Source organism: Oncorhynchus keta, chromosome 23, assembly GCF_023373465.1.
Source record: "Oncorhynchus keta strain PuntledgeMale-10-30-2019 chromosome 23, Oket_V2, whole genome shotgun sequence".
Lineage (NCBI taxonomy): Eukaryota > Metazoa > Chordata > Actinopteri > Salmoniformes > Salmonidae > Oncorhynchus > Oncorhynchus keta.
The window spans coordinates 42,810,308-42,831,930 of record NC_068443.1 but is presented as its reverse complement, the minus strand read 5'-3'; the positions used below and the strand labels follow the sequence as shown (position 1 = coordinate 42,831,930).

The 21,623-nt window shown below is 42.0% G+C and overlaps 2 protein-coding genes across 7 annotated transcripts in view; both read right to left on the bottom strand.

Annotated features, from left to right (window-relative positions):
• Window positions 1–8,057, bottom strand: part of gng12a (guanine nucleotide binding protein (G protein), gamma 12a) — a 56,156-nt gene extending 48,099 nt beyond the window's left edge. The window contains exon 1 of the mRNA XM_035800556.2: window positions 7,648–8,057. The gene's annotated coding sequence lies outside the window, so the exon portion shown is untranslated. The remainder of the gene's footprint in view (window positions 1–7,647) is intronic.
• A 9,478-nt stretch (window positions 8,058–17,535) lies between these two features.
• The window catches only part of wls (Wnt ligand secretion mediator), a 28,520-nt gene continuing 24,432 nt past the window's right edge, over window positions 17,536–21,623 (bottom strand). For all 6 annotated transcript variants that reach the window (XM_052477282.1, XM_035800547.2, XM_035800549.2 and 3 more), the window contains 3 exons: window positions 20,443–20,526; window positions 20,079–20,232; window positions 17,536–18,738 (listed from right to left, as the gene is read on the bottom strand). In XM_052477282.1, coding sequence (XP_052333242.1) covers window positions 18,641–18,738; window positions 20,079–20,232; window positions 20,443–20,526 — 336 coding nt within the window. In that variant the 3' untranslated portion in view covers window positions 17,536–18,640. The remainder of the gene's footprint in view (window positions 18,739–20,078; window positions 20,233–20,442; window positions 20,527–21,623) is intronic.

Sequence of the window (21,623 nt, the reverse complement as noted above, 5' to 3'; positions counted from 1 at the left end):
AGAATTTGTTTTTCCCCCACAAAATGTCTTTATTACAGACAAAAATACTCCTCAGCACTCCCTCAGACTGATGTGGAGTTCCTGGGCTGGCGTGGTTACATGTGGTCTGCGATTGTGAGGCCGGTTGGACGTACTGCCAAATTCTCTAAAACGACGTTGGGCGGCTTATGGTAGAGACATTAAATTCTCTGGCAACAGCTCGAGTGGACGCTTCTTCAAGACTGTGTTGTGTGACACAACTGCACATTTTAGAGTGGCCTTTTATTGTCCCCAGCACAAGGTGCACCTGTGTAATGATCATGCAGTTTCATCAGCTGCTTGATAAGCCACACCTGTCAGGTGGGTGAATTATCTTGGCAAATTAGTAATACTCACTAACAGGGATGTACAGAGTAGAATTGAGTAAAATAAGCTTTTTGAGCATGTGGAACATTTCTGGGACATTTTATTTCAGCTCATGAAACATGGAACCAACAATTTACATGTTGCTTTTATATTTTTGTTCAGTGTAGAATACATGACCAAAACTGCATGACCAAAACTGAGTATTACCCATGTAGCTGATGGAAATAGCGAGAGAAATTGTTAGAAAGGAAGGGAAGAAGAATTACATTAGACAGTGACAGTGTCACACAGGGTTTATAAGGACGAAACACAACATGTTACAAAACGCCGGAGATGATGACTACACAAATTAGGAGAGAAAATGAAGTCGGCTTCTACCCATCTCAGATAGTTGCTACGACAACCCCTCAGTTAGTGCAGCGCGCGTTTGGTCTTCATTCAAATCAGATTAAAATATCAGTCCAGACACGCTTCCTGCATCCTGCAGAGAGGAAGATGTGTTTATCTATTATTTATCTATCATTTCCTATGAAGTAATATGTAGTTCTTTATAAAATTGAGGGGGGCTAACAAGAAACAACTCTCAGGGCACAAAGGTTGCTATAACACAATTTTGTGGTCCTTCTGTAGCTCAGTTGGTAGAGCATGGCGCTTGTAACGCCAGGGTAGTGGGTTCGATTCCCGGGACCACCCATACGTAGAATGTATGCACACATGACTGTAAGTCGCTTTGGATAAAAGCGTCTGCTAAATGGCATATATATATACAATTTTGTCTGTAAAATATTACCCTGTTGGTGCATTGATTCCTTAGGCATTGATACTGTATCTGTGACCGACAGATGCATATCTGTATCCCAGTCATAGATAAGGCCCTACTTAATGTATTTGAATTGACTGATTTCCTTAGGCAAATCTATCGTTTTGGGTGAGACGAAATGTGACTCTGGATTTGCAAGCTCTAATAAAGGAGAATAATCTATTGTCGGATTCACTGAATTGAAATGATCATTTTTAAACTTTAAACTTTAAACTCAACTGAGGTCCTTGTGGTCCTTCTGTAGCTCAGTTGGTAGAGCATGGTGCTTGTAACGCCAGGGTAGTGGGTTCGATCCCCGGGACCACCCATACGTAGAATGTATGCACACATGACTGTAAGTCGCTTTGGATAAAAGCGTCTGCTAAATGGCATATATTATATTATTTATTATTATTGAAAAGGTGCTATTGATGTTCCACAGCATTATGATATTGTCTTGGGGACAACAGTTGACGGATTGCATTAGGCTGTGGAGTGAGCAGTCATATCCTCTGACTAATACTAGATAAGCGGTAGAGAGATTTAAATACTAAAGAAGGTTAATCAATCACCCGCATAAACGTGGACTGACTGGAAGAGAGGAAGTGAGTTGGAGAGAGTGTGTTCACACACGTTTGGATCACTGGCAAGACTGTTAATATTAAACTGTATCAACAAGAACTTGAGGCCTCGCAAGCAGAACACACACAAACAACCAAGCAAATATCGCATGGCATCCATTGCAATATGAAGAAACATAGCCTAACCCTAAACAATGTTTAATTCTCTAAGCTCTGCCTTCCTCGTACACAAACCTGAGAGTTTCAGCCCAAAACGGGAAGGAAGGAAGACAGATTAGATTCAAAGTGAAATTACTACTACTAGATTCAAAGTGAAATTACTACTACTAGATTCAAAGAATGTACAACTACTAGATTCAAAGAAATTACTACTACTAGTTTCAAAGAAATTACTACTACTACTAGATTCAAAATGAAATTACTACTACTACTAGTTTCAAAGTGAAATTACTACTACTACTAGTTTCAAAGTGAAATTACTACTACTACTAGTTTTAAAGTGAAATTACTACTACTAGTTTCAAATAAATTACTACTACTAGTTTCAAAGAAATTACTACTACTACTAGATTCAAAGTGAAATTACTACTACTAGATTCAAAGTGAAATTACTACTACTAGTTTCAAAGAATTTACTACTACTAGTTTGAAAGTGAAATTACTACTACTAGTTTCAAAGAAATTACTACTACTAGATTCAAATTGAAATTACTACTACTACTAGTTTAAAAGTGAAATTACTACTACTAGATTCAAAGTGAAATAACTACCACTAGTTTGAATATGAAATTACTACTTTTAAAATAAAACTACTAATACTAGTTTTAAAATTAAAGCTACAATGAAAGCTTATGTACAGTGGGGAGAACAAGTATTTGATACACTGCCTATTTTGCAGGTTTTCCTACTTACAAAGCATGTAGAGGTCTGTAATCTTTATCATAGGTACACTTCTGCTGTGTGAGACGGAATCTAAAACAAAAATCCAGAAAATCACATTGTATGATTTTTAAGTAATTAATTTGCATTTTATTGCAGCTCGTCGTGGCTGGGTCGTGGCTGGGTCTTCCAGCATGACAACGACCCGAAACACACAGCCAGGGCAACTAAGGAGTGGCTCCGTAAGAAGGATCTCAAGGTCCTGGAGTGGCCTAGCCAGTCTCCAGACCTGAACCCAATAGAAAATCTTTGGAGCGAGCTGAAAGTCCGTATTGCCCAGCGCCAGCCCCGAAACCTGAAGGATCTGGAGAAGGTCTGTGTGGAGGAGTGGGCCAAAATCCCTGCTTCAGTGAGTGCAAACCTGGTCAAGAACTACAGGAAACGTGTGATCTCTGTAATTGCAAACAAAGGTTTCTGTACCAAATATTAAGTTCTGCTTTTCTGATGTATCAAATACGTATGTCATGCAATAAAATGCAAATGTCTTACTTAAAAATCATACAATGTGATTTTCTGGATTTGTGTTTTAGATTCCGTCTCACACAGTTGAAGTGTACCTATGATAAAGATTACAGACCTCTACATGCTTTGTAAGTAGGAAAACCTGCAAAATAGGCAGTGTATCAAATACTTGTTCTCCCCACTGTATGTAGTCATAAATACCTCAAATTGGAAGTTACAGGAAATTCTTAGAATGACAATGAAGCATTCTTAGAATAATTGTTTTATCAGTAACTGGACCGATATTCTAAGAACAGGCTGGGGAGCCTTATGACCAGACAAGCCATGGTTTGACTAGACAGCCTTCTCTGAAGAGCTCCCTCATTCATAGAAAAACAATTATGCCAGCGGCAGTGCCAACAGCGACAGCCTGTCTGTTCCTGATTGAGGGTCAAGATAAGATTATTTTATCTTGTGGGACTTTTTCTGGCCACAGATGAGCACATGAAGAGTTTATTTCAAAAACACCAATTTTCAAGAAATTTATATTTATGGTTACTTTATGTCTGTGTAAAATAATCATGTGTTTTGATGCTAAATGCTATATATCCATTGTTTACCTGGAATGGAATGTTCTTATCCTGTAGATTAAACAAAAAAAAAAAGGATTTTCATCAAAAACCAGATATTATAGTGAAACGGAAATTCTAGTCTTCATTTTGAGAGTTCGTTGAAAAAGTTGTATTTTTTAGTAAATCTGTCCATTTTCCCCTAGCGGTTCAAATCAGGTGCCTCTATGTCATCTCAAGGGTGGGGTTCGGTATGAAATTACACTCCCTTCTAGATGTGCTGGGTGGTACCACCTCAAGGCTTACTCAAGGCTCCAGAGTGGCGCAGCGGTTTAAAGCACTGCATCTCAGTGCTTGAAGTGTCACTACAGACACCCTGGTTTGAATACAGGCTGTATCACAACTGGCTATGATTGGAAGTCCCACAATTGACAAGCCGCCGTCCGGGTTTGGCCGGTGTAGGCCGTCATTGTAAATAAGAATTTGTACTTAACTGACTTGCCTAGTTAAATAAAGGTTAAATAAAAAAGATATACAGTTGAAGTCGGAAGTTTACATACACTTAGGTTGGAGTCATTAAAACTCATTTTTCAACCACTCCACAAATGTCTTGTTAACAAACTACAGTTTAGGCAAGTCAGTTAGGACATCTACTTTGTGCATGAAACAAGTAATTTTTCCAACAATTGTTTACAGATAGATTATTTCACATATAACTCACTGTATCACAATTCCACTGGGTCAGAAGTTTACATACACTAAGTTGACTGTGCCTTTAAACAGCTTGAAAAATTCCAGAAAACGATGGCGTGGCTATAGAAGCTTCTGATGGGCTAATTGACATCGTTTGAATCAATTGGAGGTGTACCTGTGGATGTATTTCAAGGCCTACCTTCAAACCCAGTGCCTCTTTGCTTGACATCATGGGAAAATCTAAAGAAATCAGCCAAAACCTCAGAAAAAAATTGTAGACCTCCACAAGTCTGGTTCATCCTTGGGAGCAATTTCCAAATGCCTGAAGGTACCACGTTCGTCTCTACAAACAATAGTACGCAAGTATAAACACCATGGGACCACGCAGCCGTCATCTCGCTCAGGAAGGAGACGCCTTCTGTCTCCTAGAGATGAGCGTACTTTGGTGCGAAAAGTGCAAATCAATCCCAGAACAACAGCAGAGGACCTTGTGAAGATTCTGGAGGAAACCGGTACAAACGTATCTATATTCACAGTAAAACGAGTCCTATATCGTCATAACCTGAAAAGCCGCTCAGCAAGGAGGAAGCCACTGCTCCAAAACCGGCATAAAAAAAGCCAGACTATGGTTTGCAACTGCACATGGGGACAAAGATCGTACTTTTTGGAGAAATGTCCTCTGGTCTGATGAAACAAAAATAGAACTGTTTGGCCATAATGACCATTGTTATGTTTGGAGTAAAAAGGGTGAGGCTTGCAAGCTGAAGAACACCATCCCAACTGTGAAGCACAGGGGTGGCAGCATCATGTTGTGGGGGTGCTTTGCTGCAGGAGATCCTGGTGCAATTCACAAAATAGATGGCACCATGAGGAATTAAAATGATGTGGATATATTGAAGCAACATCTCGTGACATCAGTCAGGAACTTAAAGCTTGGTCACAAATGGGTCTTCCAAATGGACAATGACCCCAAGCATACTTCCAAAGTTGTGGCATAATGGCGTAAGGACAACAAAGTCAAGGTATTGGAGTGGCCATCACAGAGCCCTGACCTCAATCCTATAGAAAATTTGTGGGCAGAACTGAAAAAGCATGTGCGAGCAAGGAGAACTACAAACCTGACTCGGTTACACCAGCTCTGTCAGGAGGAATGAGCCAAAATTCACCCAACATATTGTGGGAAGCTTGGGGAAGGCTACCTGAAACGTTTGACCCAAGTTAAACAATTGAAATGCAATGCTACCAAATACTAATTGAGTGAATGTAAACTTCTGACCCACTGAGAATGTGATGAAAGAAATAGAAGCTGAAATAAATCATTCTCTCTACTATTATTCTGACATTTCACATTCCTATAATAAAACGGTGATCCTAACTGAAGTAATACAGGGACTTTTTACTCAGATTAAATGTCAAGAATTGTAAAAAAAAAAAACTGAGTTTAAATGTACTTGTGTAAGGGGTATGTAAACCTCCAACTTCAACTGTACATGCCTGTCATTGAACAACCAAATGCCATTTTTTTTATTTTTTTTTATATATATTTTTTTTTACAGATGACACTGATGTGTTGGTCTCATTGGTCTTCTGGCACAGAGTGAGAGGATATAATGTAGGCCTATACATCCTCAACTGATCAATGCTGTGCCTGTGTTCACTCTTTGATGGGCGAGAGAACACATAGTGGGTTATTGTCTGTGTATAAACGCCTTGGCAGAGGAGCTCCAGTGCTGGCCATAATTCAGCTGCATCATCCATCTCAGAGTCCAAACTGGTCTCAGAGCATTTCGTATTATTATCTATGTAAATCTGAGACACTCCATTTAGTATGATATGCTATGTTTCATATGGTATGTATTCATTTGTGGATGTCTATCACCCATTTCGTATGATGTCTTACGAATTACAATTTGTATTTTATGTTAAGAATGTGCAAACGTATCATATTTTATGAATTTTAAAAACGTATGATACAGTATGTTAAGAATTCTAGCTAGGTGGCTAACGTTGCCTAGCTGGCTAACATTAGCTAGGCTAGGGTTTAGGCTTAAGGTTGAGTTTAGGAGTTAGGTTAACCGGTTAGGGTTAGCTAAAAGAGTTACGGTTCCGGGAAGGGTTAGCTAACAATGAAAGTAGTTTCAAAGCAGCTAAAAATTAGAAAGTAGCTGAAAAGTTGTTAATTACCTCAAATGTTAAAGTTGTCCATATGAGATTTGAACTTGCATGTTTGTGTTATACGCCCACTAATCCACCCCGACCAGCCATCCTATTTCGTTTTTGAGATAAATAACCATCTGTCTTATGTAACCATACCAAATGTAACATATCATACTAATTTCAAAGGCACGCATTTACCTTTACTATGCTCCGCCTAGTCTATGAGACCAGGCTGCAAAGTCAGTGCTGTTGTTGTGATGATAAGAAACACATTGGACAGAACTGAGCTCACAGGTCTGTCAAACTTACCTTAAGAAGCCAGGAGCATACAATCGTGCACTTTTTTTTAATGGGTTAAAAATGTGGAATTCGTCATCGAGCTGTGATGTGCCATGTTAGCGACTAACCTCAACTCCACGATTAATGATGTTGTTGAGCTGCAACTAGTGTGTGCGGACTGTAATTTGACAATATTGAATGATGTTCTTTGGGTGCTGAAATCCATAGTAATCGATCAAAATAAATGGTATGTGATGTCGGAGCTCCAGTCCGCCCAGACTAGCCGCTGCTCAACTCCATCGTAACTCTTGGAGTTGAATTTAGTCGACTAATGCCATGTAATGGTTGCTCGGCTAACTGGTTTAGTACAGTAGGCTATGTATTACCTTTTCACAAGAGATCTGATGATCTACTGTATGCATATGATTAACAATGGTTCGCTAACAAGTCGCCCCGCATGGTCTGTTGAAAGACGAATTGGAAAGATGAACCGCACAATGTACAGTGTCTATTACACAATTAGACTATTGCAACTCGTTCTTGGTCAGAAGTGCGATTACTGTCGACGCCCAAAATCATAGCATGCCATTCTCACGGCAATAATTTATTCGCATATTACGCACGCTAGAAATGTGACATAATATGTCTGAATGCACGCATAATTGGCAACAATGTCAATATTTTATGTTGTCAATATGGGTGACGCAGGAGTACAAATGAAGACTAACATTTGAATGGCAACAGTTATCTTTCTGAACGTTTTGTAGCGCGTAAAACTGTGAATGTTATAGGCCTATTGATAAACCCTTATGACTTCCAAGGTAGACTGACACGACACACTTACCTGGCCAGGACAACGTACAGGCTCCGTGTCGCCTACTGTAACCGTCACCAACTAGGAGGACACCTCCCTCAGTAACAGCCCTCTATGGGGACAGCTATGAAAAGCAGATCAAACGACGGTCTTTGGGAATGCCAACTGGTGCCACTTTCACACTGTGTTGGCTGTCGCTTATAGTCAATATCGTTCACTTTTTATTTTCTCCACCTATTTGCGCGTAGGAATACGCTCTCCTCCGCGTCGCGAGGAAAACAAACGAACCGTGACGGGTGGAGAAATGGAGATTCACAGAATAGTGGGAAGGAACATCGCGGATGTTTGAGAATGTTATGTTTTGCGGTCTCTGCTCCTTTATTTATTGGCGCCTCCAATGCGCCCTCTGTCTGTGCAATAGCGTTTCTTACACAGACAGTGTTTACAAAGGCTTTAGAGAGCAATAGCGTCTTTTTTAAGCAGTAATGGCTGGTTGGAATCTTATTTATAAGGCTAATGGCAACTAGCCAATCAGCCACAGACAAAGGATAGTATACCTAGCGTCACGTTAAAATGATGTCCTTTGGGCAAATCAGATGTCAATGTAGCCTACATAAACACAACCTTACTCCTGGCGAATTAACTTTAACACATAGCTTGTGTAAGAAAAGTTCTGAGTTAATTTTAAATATTAACTGCTATTTAGGTGTGTAAAAAAGTGAGTATGGAAGCTGATCAATGTCTAAATGTGTTGACATGATAGCTCAGCTGAACAACTTGTTTCCAAGGCTAAGCAGGGTACATAAGAGTTAGGCTACTGGATGGTCAACTTGTTTTCAAGTAAGTGCATTACCCCTCATATACACTGCTCAAAAAAATAAAGGGAACACTTAAACAACACAATGTAACTCCAAGTCAATCACACTTCTGTGAAATCAAACTGTCCACTTAGGAAGCAACACTGATTGACAATACATTTCACATGCTGTTGTGCAAATGGAATAGACAACAGGTGGAAATTATAGGCAATTAGCAAGACACCCCCAGATAAAGGAGTGGTTCTGCAGGTGGTGACCAGTTCCTATGCTTCCTGGCTGATGTTTTGGTCACTTTTGAATGCTGGCGGTGCTTTCACTAGTGGTAGCATGAGACGGAGTCTACAACCCACACAAATGGCTCAGGTAGTGCAGCTCATCCAGGATGGCACATCAATGCGAGCTGTGGCAAGAAGGTTTGCTGTGTCTGTCAGTGTAGTGTCCAGAGCATGGAGGCGATACCAGGAGACAGGCCAGTACATCAGGAGACGTGGAGGAGGCCGTAGGAGGGCAACAACCCAGCAGAGCAGGACCGCTACCTCCGCCTTTGTGCAAGGAGGAGCAGGAGGAGCACTGCCAGAGCCCTGCAAAATGATCTCCAGCAGGCCACAAATGTGCATGTGTCTGCTCAAACGGTCAGAAACAGACACCATGAGGGTGGTATGAGAGTCCGACGTCCACAGATGGGGGTTGTGCTTACAGCTCAACATCGTGTAGGACGTGCAGGACATTTGGCATTTGCCAGAGAACACCAAGATTGGCAAATTCGCCACTGGCTCTCTGTGCTCTTCACAGATGAAAACAGGTTCACACTGAGCACGTGACAGAGTCTGGAGACGCCGTGGAGAACGTTCTGCTGCCTGCAACATCCTCCAGCATGACCGGTTTGGCGGTGGGTCAGTCATGGTGTGGTGTGGCATTTCTTTGGGGGCCGCACAGCCCTCCATGTGCTCACCAGAGGTAGCCTGACTGCCATTAGGTACCGAGATGAGATCCTCAGACCCCTTGTGAGACCATATGCTGGTGCGGTTGGCCCTGGGTTCCTCCTAATGCAAGACAATGCTAGACCTCATGTGACTGGAGTGTGTCAGCAGTTCCTGCAAGAGGAAGGCATTGATGCTATGGATTGGCCCGCCCGTTCCCCAGACCTGAATCCAATTGAGCACATCTGGGACATGTCTCGCTCCATCCACCAACGCCACGTTGCACCACAGACTGTCCAGGAGTTGGCGGATGCTTTAGTCCAGGTCTGGGAGGAGATCCCTCAGGAGACCATCCGCCACCTCATCAGGAGCATGCCCAGGCGTTGTAGGGAGGTCATACAGGCACGTGGAGGACACACACACTACTGAGCCTCATTTTGACTTGTTTTAAGGACATTACATCAAAGTTGGATCAGCCTGTAGTGTGGTTTTCCACATTAATTTTGAGTGTCACTCCAAATCCAGACCTCCATGGGTTGATACATTTGATTTCCATTGATAATTTTTGTGTGATTTTGTTGTCAGCACATTCAACTATGTAAAGAAAAAAGTATTTAATAAGAATATTTCATTCATTCAGATCTAGGATGTGTTATTTTATAGTGTTCCCTTTATTTTTTTGAGAAGTGTACCAGGAGTCACTGTTCAGGCAGGAATCATTGGACTGTGGCTTTACATTTTATTTCAATATACCTCTATTTAGGTTGACGGCATGACGTTTATTCAAACACCATTTTACTATTAACATTGAAACGAGGTCTAAATGAAATATGAAATTCAACATATCTACATTTCAACGAATTGCAACATTGCTGAATTTGGAGACTTATTTCCCTCTCCAACTTTAAACATCAACTATCTGAGCAACTAACCGATCGCTGCAGCCTGTACATAGTCCATCTGTAAATAGCCCACCCAATCTATCTACCTCATCCCCATACTGTTTTTATTTTATTTACTTTTCTGCTCTTTTGCCCACCAATATCTCTACTTGCACATCATCATCTGCTCATTTATCACTCCAGTGCTAATCTGCTAAATTGTAATTATTTGCTACTATGGCCTATTTATTGCCAACCTCCTCATGCCTTTTGCACACACTGTATATAGACTTTATTTTTCTACTGTGTCATTGACTTGTTTGTGTTATTGACTGTGTTTGTTTACTCCATGTGTTACTCTGTGTTGTTGTCTGTGTCACACTGCTTTGCTTTATCTTGGCCAGGTCGCAGTTGTAAATGAGAACTTGTTCTCAACTAGCCTACCTGGTTAAATGAAGGTGAAATAACAAATAAATAAATAAACCACCCAACTCAACATACAGTTTATTAGGTACACCCATTTAGAATCAGGTCGGAACCGCCTTTGCCTCCAGAACAACCTGGATTATTCGGGGCATTCTACAAGGTGTTGGAAACTTTCCGCTGTGATGTTGGTTTGACCGGTGTAGGTTCCCTCTGCGAACATATTCAGACCCCTTGACTTTTTCCACATTTTGTTTTGTGGAAAAAGTCACAACATTTATTTAATCAATTTTAGAATTGTTTTTCCTCATCAATTTACACACAATACCCCGTAATAAAGTGAAAACAGGTCTTTCAAAATCTTTGCAAATTTATTACAAATAGAAAACAGAAATACCTTATTTACATAAGTATTCAGACCCTTTGCTATGAGACTCGAAATTGAGCTCAGGTGCATGCTGCTTCCCATTGATCATCCTTGAGATGTTCAACTTAATTGGAGTCCACCTGTGGTAAATTCAATTGATTGGACATGATTTGGAAAGGCACACACCGGTCTATAAACGTTGCCACAGATGACAGTGAATATCAGAGCAAAAACCATGAGGAATTGTCCATAGAAATCCAAGAGAGGATTGTGTTGAGGCACAGATCTGGGGAAGCGTACCAAAAAATATCTGCAGCCTTGAAGGTCCCCTGGGAACACAGTGGCTTCCATCATTCTTAAATGGAAGAAGTTTGGAAACACCAAGACTCTTCCTGGAGCTGTCCGCCCGGGAGATAAGCCTTGGTCAGGGAGGTGATCAAGAACATCATCCCTACGATGAAGCATGGTTTGGCAGCATCATGTTGTGGGGATGTTTTTCAGCGGCAGGGACTGGGAAACTAGTCAAGATCGAGGGAAAGATGAACGGAGCAAAGTACAGAGAGATCCTTGATGAAAACCTGTTCCAGAGCTCACAGGACCTCAGACTGGGGTGAAGGTTCACCTTCCAACAGGACAACGACCCTAAGCACACAGCCAAGACAATGCAGGAGTGGCTTCGGGACAAGTCTCTGAATGTCCTTGAGTGGCCCAGCGAGAGCCCGGACTTGAACCTGATCAAACATCTATGGAAAGACCTGAAAATAGCTGTGCAGCGATGCTCCCCATCCAACCTAACAGAGCTTGAGAGGATCTGCAGAGAAGAATGGGAGAAAATCCCCAAATACAGGTGTGCCAAGCTTGAAGCCTCATACCCAAGAAGACTAGAGGCTGTAATCGCTGCTAAAGGTGCTTCAACAAGGTTCTGAGTACTTATGTAAATGTGGTATTTCCATTTTTTACTTTGTATAAACTAGCAAACATTTCTAAAAAACATCTTGTAATGGAATTTTTACGTTTGTGCTTTTCTTAAAACTAATGTCTGTGTTCTATTCATGTGCTGTTATATAAACCAATGTGTGTGTTCATGCAAGTGTCTGACTGTACAAATCCTCACTATCAGTAGCTGCTATTTGGCAGTACGCCCAGACCTGGTTTTTGCGAACGAACGATATCTCAGTTAAGGTCTCAGCTTAGAGAGAAGAAGCCTCAAGACGTGTTGGTCTGTCACATGTTATGAAAGAGTATTGGTCAGTCACATGAATGAAACAAGATGGTAATTATGAATTAATTATGCTAAATCATGCAAATATGTATTTGTATGTGTATAGCCGTATATATAAAACAACTGCTGGGTCTGCCCAGGCAGAGCTCCTGATTGACATGTGTACAATGGTGCATTGAGTTGGCTGGAACCTCTCCAGCTCACTGATAATAAACAATGATTCATTTAAGATTGACTTTCAATGTTCCCGTGTAAGAATTTCCACGACACTGTTTTTGCTTTGGCATTATGGGGTATTGTGTGTAGATTGGTGAGGGAGGGAAAAAAAACTATTTAAATCCATTTTAGAATAAGACTAACGTAAACAAAATGTTGAAAAAGTCAAGGGGTCTGAATACTTTCCGAATGCACTGTATGACCAAAAGCTCAGGGTTGGTGTTGATCTTTTCTGATAAAAAAAAAACTAACACCCATAAATGAAATGTTGTGCTGCCCTTATGCACCAACTCCTCTCTTCCACATAGATACAGTAGACAGGTCCGCAAATAAGAACAACAATTGTCTACCTAGATGACACAATATAGTGCAATGTACAGTGACGTGCACTTAAAACACATGACATGCACTTAAACTAACAGTAAAATATTGTCAAAATATCAAACAAAAACACATGACATACCTGATAAAGAAACAAACATCCATAAATGAAATGTTGTGCTGCCCTTGTGAACCAACTCCTTTGTAAAGTACAAATGAACAACAGGGGACTTGAATAGCCATGCTAGCCCAATGACAACATGTAGCGTACAAATGAACAACAGGGGACTTGAATAGCCATGCTAGCCCAATGACAACATGTAGCGTACAAATGAACAACAGGGGACTTGAATAGCCATGCTAGCCCAATGACAACATGTAGCGTACAAATGAACAACAGGGGACTTGAATAGCCATGCTAGCCCAATGACAACATGTAGCGTACAAATGAACAACAGGGGACTTGAATAGCCATGCTAGCCCAATGACAACATGTAGCGTACAAATGAACAACAGGGGACTTGAATAATAGCCCAATGCCAAATGAACAACAGGGGACTTGAATAGCCATGCTAGCCCAATGACAACATGTAGCGTACAAATGAACAACAGGGGACTTGAATAGCCATGCTAGCCCAATGACAACATGTAGCGTACAAATGAACAACAGGGGACTTGAATAGCCATGCTAGCCCAATGACAACATGTAGCGTACAAATGAACAACAGGGGACTTGAATAGCCATGCTAGCCCAATGACAACATGTAGCGTACAGTAGAAAGTAAAGTAGCTAGCTAGCTTGCTAGCATGTACAGCGTTCACAAATCAACAGATGAAAAGTGAAGAAATTCATAAATATCCCAATATACTAGTAGATCATAATATTACAATGTCAGTGACAATATAAACTCAATATTGGTGTATTAACATATAGGGTTGAATATGTTTTTGTAACCTACCTCTTCCACATGGATACAGTAGACAGGGACGAGGTAAGGGGGCAAGGGATGTTTGAGGGGGAATGCAGAAGGAAGTGTGGATAGTATGAAAATAACTCAAACTTCACAACATCTAAGTTGATTCCCTTATCAATAACAGGGGACTCTGTCCAATCAATGCCCTTTGGCGTTTACAAATTTGTTGTACCATAGACTAATCAGTCTTTAATCCACTTCCAGTCTTTTCCAAACCTAGAAGTGCAGCCAGGTGAGGTGGCAAAGGGTGAATGTCCTTGATGGTCCTCGCGTTGCGCAAGCAGAAGTCAGTGCAGATCCCAGTTCCTTTTCCAGACCATGACCAGTGGCGAGGCGTACTGACTCACTTGGTGATGAGTTTCTCATCCATTTTGCTCAACACTTCTCTCAACTCGATAGTGTGAAGGAGAGACACGGCAGTAGGAAAGCCTGAAAGGACGGTCGTCGGAGGTGAATGCGGTGCACAAAGTCCTTCGTCCCTCCCCACAGTTTAGCTTGTCCTTCGAGAAGACATCTTGGTACTTCACGAGGATCTCGGCCAGCTTTCCACTCAGCAGATACATATGCCTCGATATTCCCACCGCTCAAACCACAGTGCTTCAGCAGCTGTGTGGGATCAGCCGACTCTTGTGGAGAAGTGGCAAGACTTGGGGTGTCACACTGTCGCTGCAGCCCCTGAGGGACAGGCATATCCTCAACTGCTAGGCAAGGAGAGACCTCCGCTAGCTTTGTGTTGCGGCACAGTATGACCGGGTCCAGTGACGCGTTCAGGACTTTCATTGGGACCCAGCGACCTCCCCACATGGGTGTTATGACTCTCCCTACCAGAATGTTATTTGGGGCTGAGTGGGCGGAGGTGGGCTCAACAATGGCAGTGCTCCGAGATGACACACGAGCACCGCTTGGCAACTTCCCCCATACGAGGTACTCCTGCTGTGGAAGGAGAGTAACAGCTTGCCGACTCGGGGCCTGCCCTGTCTGAGGAACTGCTCACACTCGGGGAGGAGATGCCTTCCCAGTACTTCTTATTAGACTTCATCTTCTGAAGGACAAACTTGATCACGATTTTTCCCGAAGATAAACATCTCGTTGGCCAGAGAGGGCACAGTGAACTTTGATTAGTAAACTTTTATTTCCAGGTCATACAGTATTTACATTTGGGCTTCGTAGTCAGACCACCACAACTGACAAAAACCGGGAAGAACATCAGCAGCTTTCAGTCTCGGCACTGCCTCTTCACTGATTGTGCATGACAGAGACTGAGTCCAACATTACATTCAATGTTAACTGGTCACTAACTAGTACCGGGGCATAAAAACGCTCAATATGCCCTTCTAGTCTCCTTCTAGTCTCCATGGTCCGTCTTTCTGGTCGTCTGACAGCAGCCTACAGCTATTTACATAGATTTTTTTTAAATTGTACCTTTATTTAACTAGGCAAGTCAGTTAAGAACAAATTCTTATTTTCAATGACGGCCAAGGAACAGTGGGTTAACTGGTGCATAGACTTGCACACACAGAGGAATGCAGACAATCCAGTAGCGGAGAGAGGAAGGGGGTCCAGTGGTGATGGAGCAATCCGGCGATCATGCGAGCGGTGATCTTGTAGATCTGAAAGGAAACGGCAACAACTGTGACCGGTGTAGATTGCCTCGGTGTTGTGTTTTGAACGGCGTGCATATGACCAAAGGATCAGGGTTGGTGTTGATCTTTTTTTCTGATAGACACAAACAACACCCATAAATTAAATGCTTTGCCGCACCTTTTAGCGCCAACGACTCTATTCCACATGGATACAGCTACTTGAGTGAAAGTAAATATACCTTAAAAAAGAAAATCAAGCAAGTAAAAGTGAAAGTCACCCAGTAAAATACTTGTTTTTAGCTGATAGGAGTGGAACCCGGTGAGGTCATCTGCTGAAATAGCCAATCCGTGACAAGGACCGAAGAGTTGTGTGTTCCGAGATGCCGTTCTGCACACCACTATTGACTGCGCCATTATTTGTCTGTTTTTGTCCCGCCTCTTAAAGTACTTGCAAAATTCATGACATTCTCATCAATGAGCTGTTTTCGCCCACAGGACTGCCGCTGACTGGATGTTTTTACTTTGTCGGATACATTTTTGGTAAAACCCTAGACATGGTCGTGCGTGAAAAGCCCAGGAGGGTTCTGAGATACTGAATCCTGGGTGTCTGGCACCGACAATCATACCAAGCTCATAGTCGCTTAGGTCACTCGTTTTGCCCATTGTAATGTTAAAACAAACAGTAAATGAATGCCTAGATGCCAGCCTGCCTGCTTTATATAGCAAGCCACGGCCACGTGACTCCGTCTGTAGGAGCAATCTATTTTCATGAACGGGGTGGTGTACCTAATAAAACGGGTGTATTTTTATATTGGATCAAGGATAAAAAAAATATTTGATGTTTATGCAATTTCAACATATACATAGTTCTGATGATTATGTTGAAATTACATTGTTGTAACAACCTGTTAGTCCGGTTAAATCAATGTATTCACAAGTTGTTGAAACAACATTGATTCAACTCTCAGTTCCTTCTACAATCACAGCGAAGAAACAGCAACTTCTTTTAGAAAGACAATTGTTTGCCAAAGATTAGTTAGCTTTCATATATGAACCGCAATTTCACGTCAGGTGAGACATTTCCATTTAATCTATTTTAAAAAGCCCAAATTTATAGAACATTGAGTAGAAATGGAATAACAAAAAGTTTAATCCAGGCATGTTGGCTGTGCTTGTTTTACACCAAGCAATTATACTATAGATTTGTTATCTCATGAAGCAATACTTTTCATGGATGATATCTGAAAGGAAAAAGTAATGGATGAGAATATAACTTCTCTTCTCCAACTTTTTGTTTGTGTTGCCATGGTTTCTTTCAGACCAGATTTCACCTGAGTTTTTTTTTTAACTTGATCTCGATAAGTGGGAATCCATGAGTATGCTTACACTGCCTTCGAAAGCTCCCCGTCCTTATCACTTAATGGAAGCTTTACTTCCATAAGCAGCAGACACTTCAGCATCTAGGACTTCACATGTCTCCTGTCTGGCAGACCAGATCTTTGGCCAGGTCCTTGATACGGGCAGCTATTTAAAAGTACTCTAGAGGAGCTAAGCCTGTCCAACACAGAGAAAACATCTGGGGTTCCCCCTTTCAACCAGAGAGCCGCCAGTGAGCTCTGTGGCCCCTCAGGATGGCATGCTTCTGGCATGAGGCCTCACTGCAGCAGCCTACGGTGATGAGGTGCTGACCACTGGTGGGAACATGCACTCCTTCAAAGCAGCCATGTAGCAGGAGAGACCAAGGCAGCAGAGAAAGAACTGTCCTCCACCAGCCTCTCCACTGCTACAGGTGAGAGGAAAAATACTGGAGGAACTGGCTGCTTCCAGGGACTATGGAGAGCACTGACTGGAGACAGAGGAAAGAGGAAGCCTGTAAAGCATGACATATTGTACCGTTGTACTCCATATTTAATTTCTCTAATACTGTAGCAACACTTCCTGTCAACAGAATATTGAAACGACAAATTTGTGAAAAACGGTTCTCTTTTCTCCCCCCAGGCTCATTGAGTTGCTAAGGTAGAAGATAAACTACTGCAAGTACAAGAGGAATAATTCCCATGTTCAGTAAACTTTTGTAATTCTTTTGCAAAACGGTTTGTTTTTCCAATTAAATTATAAGTACTGTCTGATACATTAATTAAGAACATTATAAAAAAAAAAAAAAAAACTGACAAAGAAAGTTCAATTCAAAAATGTGAGTGAATATACTTTACTTAGCAAATATTAAAAGACATGGCATAAAGTTAGTTAAATTAGCATAGTGTAATTCAATCTTCAAAACTTTATCTTTTGCCAACAGACAGTAAGTTATACAGCATGTCAATATTCCATACAGTTGAGAATAAGCACTTTATAAAAAATATATATCTAGACGGTAGCAATGAACTTGGTGTTTCACAAAAAAGACCTTGTGGTTTGTACATTTTCCCCACAATCCAAAAAGGCAAACCCCCCCCACTTGTAAGTGATAGACAAGTGAATCCAGTAGTCTATAACTTTCCATGGACGTGTACAGGATAGAGTGAGTGCAGACAGAAGTGACAATAAAGCTTGTCGTTATTAATGACAACTTGCGGAGATGTGCTTTCTTTTGACAGATCTTCCGAAAGTGGCCATGTTGGACGTTGTACGATGAGGCATATGTAGATCCTACTGATTATTTTCATGTAAAACTGCTGAGGTGGTCAGAAACAACATCGATACAAACATTTGTTCCCTCTAAATAACAAATTAATTTTCTTCAGTGAGGCAACCAGTTACGCCTCAGAATGCCCTGGGGTTGAATGCAGTTACCACTGGACACTGATTTAAGGTCAGATTTGTACTCCCTCCCCCTAAATGGCATATATATATATATATATATATATAATGGATACATTTATGATTTGGGGAGGGTAAACAGATCCTAGAACTGTGCCTGAAGGAAACATTACCTGGAGCACGATTTCCTCCACAACTCCCTCTTATGGCCACCAGACGGTGTCCTTCTACTTCGTTTCCATTTCAAAAGCAGCTTGTCCACAATCTGGACTTCTTAAGAAAGAGTACAGTTGCGCAACAACATTACAAACACTGATAGTTAACAGACTGTGTCAAATGTCAAAGATTGTTATACAATCCGGCCCCATGTCTGCAATGAAATTAAATGGACCGTAGGCCTACAGAAAAGTTGCTTTTGAACTTTTGGGACAGTGACTGGAAGGGGGACATTGGGATTTGGTTAAAGAAAGCAGAGCCAGGGTTCGAGGGAGGGACTTTTGTAGGGTAGGTATTAGAAGGTGGGAGGTCCAGGGGTGGGCTACTCTTGGGCCTCTTTGCCCGTCATCTTGTAGATCTCGGTGGGTCCGTCCACATGGGTGATGGTGGTGGTCAGCTGGATGTCCTCCCCACTGGCTCCTGAACAGAGCACAGTGACCAATAGAGACAAATCAGTACACAGTACATCTGGGTCATCTGCGTCGGGCTCGTTAGGCACCAAACGGTAGAAAACGGAGCGATACAAGAAAAGCTTGTCTTCAGTTGAAAAGTGTTGAGAAAAGAGCTCTATCCCGAGAGCCCTAATGGTTCTGAACAAACCTTGTGCTGTTGTGCTTCCCATTTCAGTCACAATGAATAAAACTGGACTTATTTTGTCCCCGATGCAGGCTTTTAACGCTGCAATGCATTTTTTTTTTTTTTTTTTAAAGACACAGCTTTTGTTAAAACCTTTTCCTCGTCAATTTGCTCTTTATGTTCACGGCAGACGTCATTTATTACTTTGTCTTTTGAAACAGTGACCTGATTAAATGGACAGAGAGGGAGAAAGAGATAAGGCGAGATACCACTCCAGGCTAACACATTTCAGGGAACCGTTTCCTGAACTCCAGGTATTGAATTATGCCTACAGAGCCAAAGTGATTTAGAGTTGTTAAAACGGGAGTGACGGGTGTGTTGCTATCACGGTAGTATTGTCCAATGTCCGCTTTCAACAACCATGAGAATTGGTTAAAAAAAAAAAAAGTTGTGCATGTCAACATATTAGGCAATAACTAAGAGTAAGCAAAGTGATGGTGTCAGAGGAAAGCTCAACATTTTACCATTGCAACATTTGATGTAGTCACATTCACAGTGGTTGTCTGAAGCGCGCTAGATTCCACAGCTGGCGATGCCTCGTAGAGATTATTGCAAATGATGAGGAATAACCATGTCAATGTTGCAGTACCGCAGTTTTTTTTTTTGTTGTTTTTACTCCTGGCTCAGAGTTTGCCTGGGCAGTGTCTTAACGTCCTCCTATAACGAGGGTAGGCAACTCGGTTCCTGGAGTGCCGCAGGATTTTGTTCCAACTAGGCACCACACCTGACCAATTGAGGTAATTGATTAGTTCAGGCCTAAATTCAACACACCTGGTCTACCAGATTGGTTGAATCAAAAAAATATTTAGTGCCTGTGGCACTCCAGGACCAGGGTTTACCTACCCCTGTCCTATAAGCTACTCTGAGCTGGGAGTTTCTTTAGTCTTGAAACAGGTTTTAACAGGATTCCCAGGATCTTCTCTGAGATTCTTTGTCCATCAGACACACCAGATTCCCTTAGACTGAAATGTCCACAGGAAACATACATCTGAAAGTAACGTTACTACCTCAAAAAGGAGTCAATATTTGCTCGCCACAGTGAAGTGTATTGGAACTCTTTATGATGACCTTTAAATAACATTTGACCTATTGACCTTTAGAGGCAGGGTGTCAGCTGGACTCACCCCTGGACTGCTCGTCTCCGTAGCGTTTGTGTGAGGGAGCATACAGGAACATGATGGCAAACACGTAGAGGTTCCACATGCCGTAGATCCCTGTGAAGAAGGCACTGTTCACCTGCACCATGTAGTCTCCCCAGTGCCAGTGGCCTTCATTCACCTAGACACACAATATGGGTTGTGTTCAGTAGGTACAACATTTAAGAAAACACCACGAAACTATCTGAACTTGGTCCAATAACAGTTGGTTTTCGATTTCCGATACAAAACGTTTTGTAATGAGTTCCCTAATTAGCATGACCCTGCTTCAAAACCTAACCCTCTCCAGAGGATTCTGGGATACCCCTGGAGGCACACAGGCAGAACTCACCTGACTGATGATGAAGAAGATGACAGTCATGGCAGCGCAGGTCAGAGTGACCAACATGAGGAACTTGAACCGGAAGATGAGCCCCTTCGAGGGGAAGATTAGAGTTAATACTACTATCCATGAAAAAATAAAACACACCAAATTCTTTGAAGATACAAATGTTTAAGTCTGCGGAGGCTGCTGAAGGGAAGACTGCTCATAATTTCTGTAACGGAGCAAATTAAATTGCATCAAACGCATGGAAACCATGTGTCTGAAACCATTCCACTTATTCCACTCCAGCCATTACCACTTGCCCATCCTTCCCAATTAAGCAGTCACCATACTCCTGTGATTTAGGTACATAGGGTACACACATTTAGACAGGGACTTAAAGTGCCTTCGGGAAGTATTCATACCCCTTGACTTATTCCACATCTTGTTACAGTCTGAATTCAAAATGGATTAAATTGTTTCTCTCACCCATCTACACACAATACCCCATAATGACAGTGAAAACATGTTTTTAGAAATGTTAGCAAATGCATTGAAAAGGAGATATATACATCTCATTCACATAAGCAGTCACACCCCTAAGTCAATACTTTGTAGAAGCACCTTTTGCGGCGATTACAGCTTTGAGTCGCCTTGGGTATATCTATATCAGCTCAGCACATTTTCTCTTAACTTTGATGGGGAGCACGGCCTCCCGAGTGGCGCAGTGGTCTAAGGCACTGCATGCTACAAGAGACGCTGGGTTTGAGCCCAGGCTTGAACTTGGGAGGCCCACAATTGGCATAGCGTCATCCGGGTTAGGGAGGGCTTGGCGTCGCACACTAGCGACTCCTGTGGCGGGCCGGGCGCAGTGCACGCTGACCTGGTGTATGGTATTTCCTCCGACACAGTGGCGAGGCTGGCTTCCAGGTTGGATGCGCGCTGTATTAAGAAGCAGTGCGTTTTGGTTGGAGGATGCGTGCTCTCGACCTTCACCTCTCCCGAGTCTGTACGGGAGTTACAGCGATTAGACAAGACTAACAATTGGATACCACGAAATCGGGGAGGAAAAAAAGGGGGTAAAAAAAAAAAAAAGATGGGGAGCGGCGGCGAACAGCAATCTTCAAGTCTTTCCACAGATTTTCAGATGGGATTTGGCTGCACTTCAAGGACATTCTTGTTCTGAAGCCATTGCAGTGTTGCTCTGT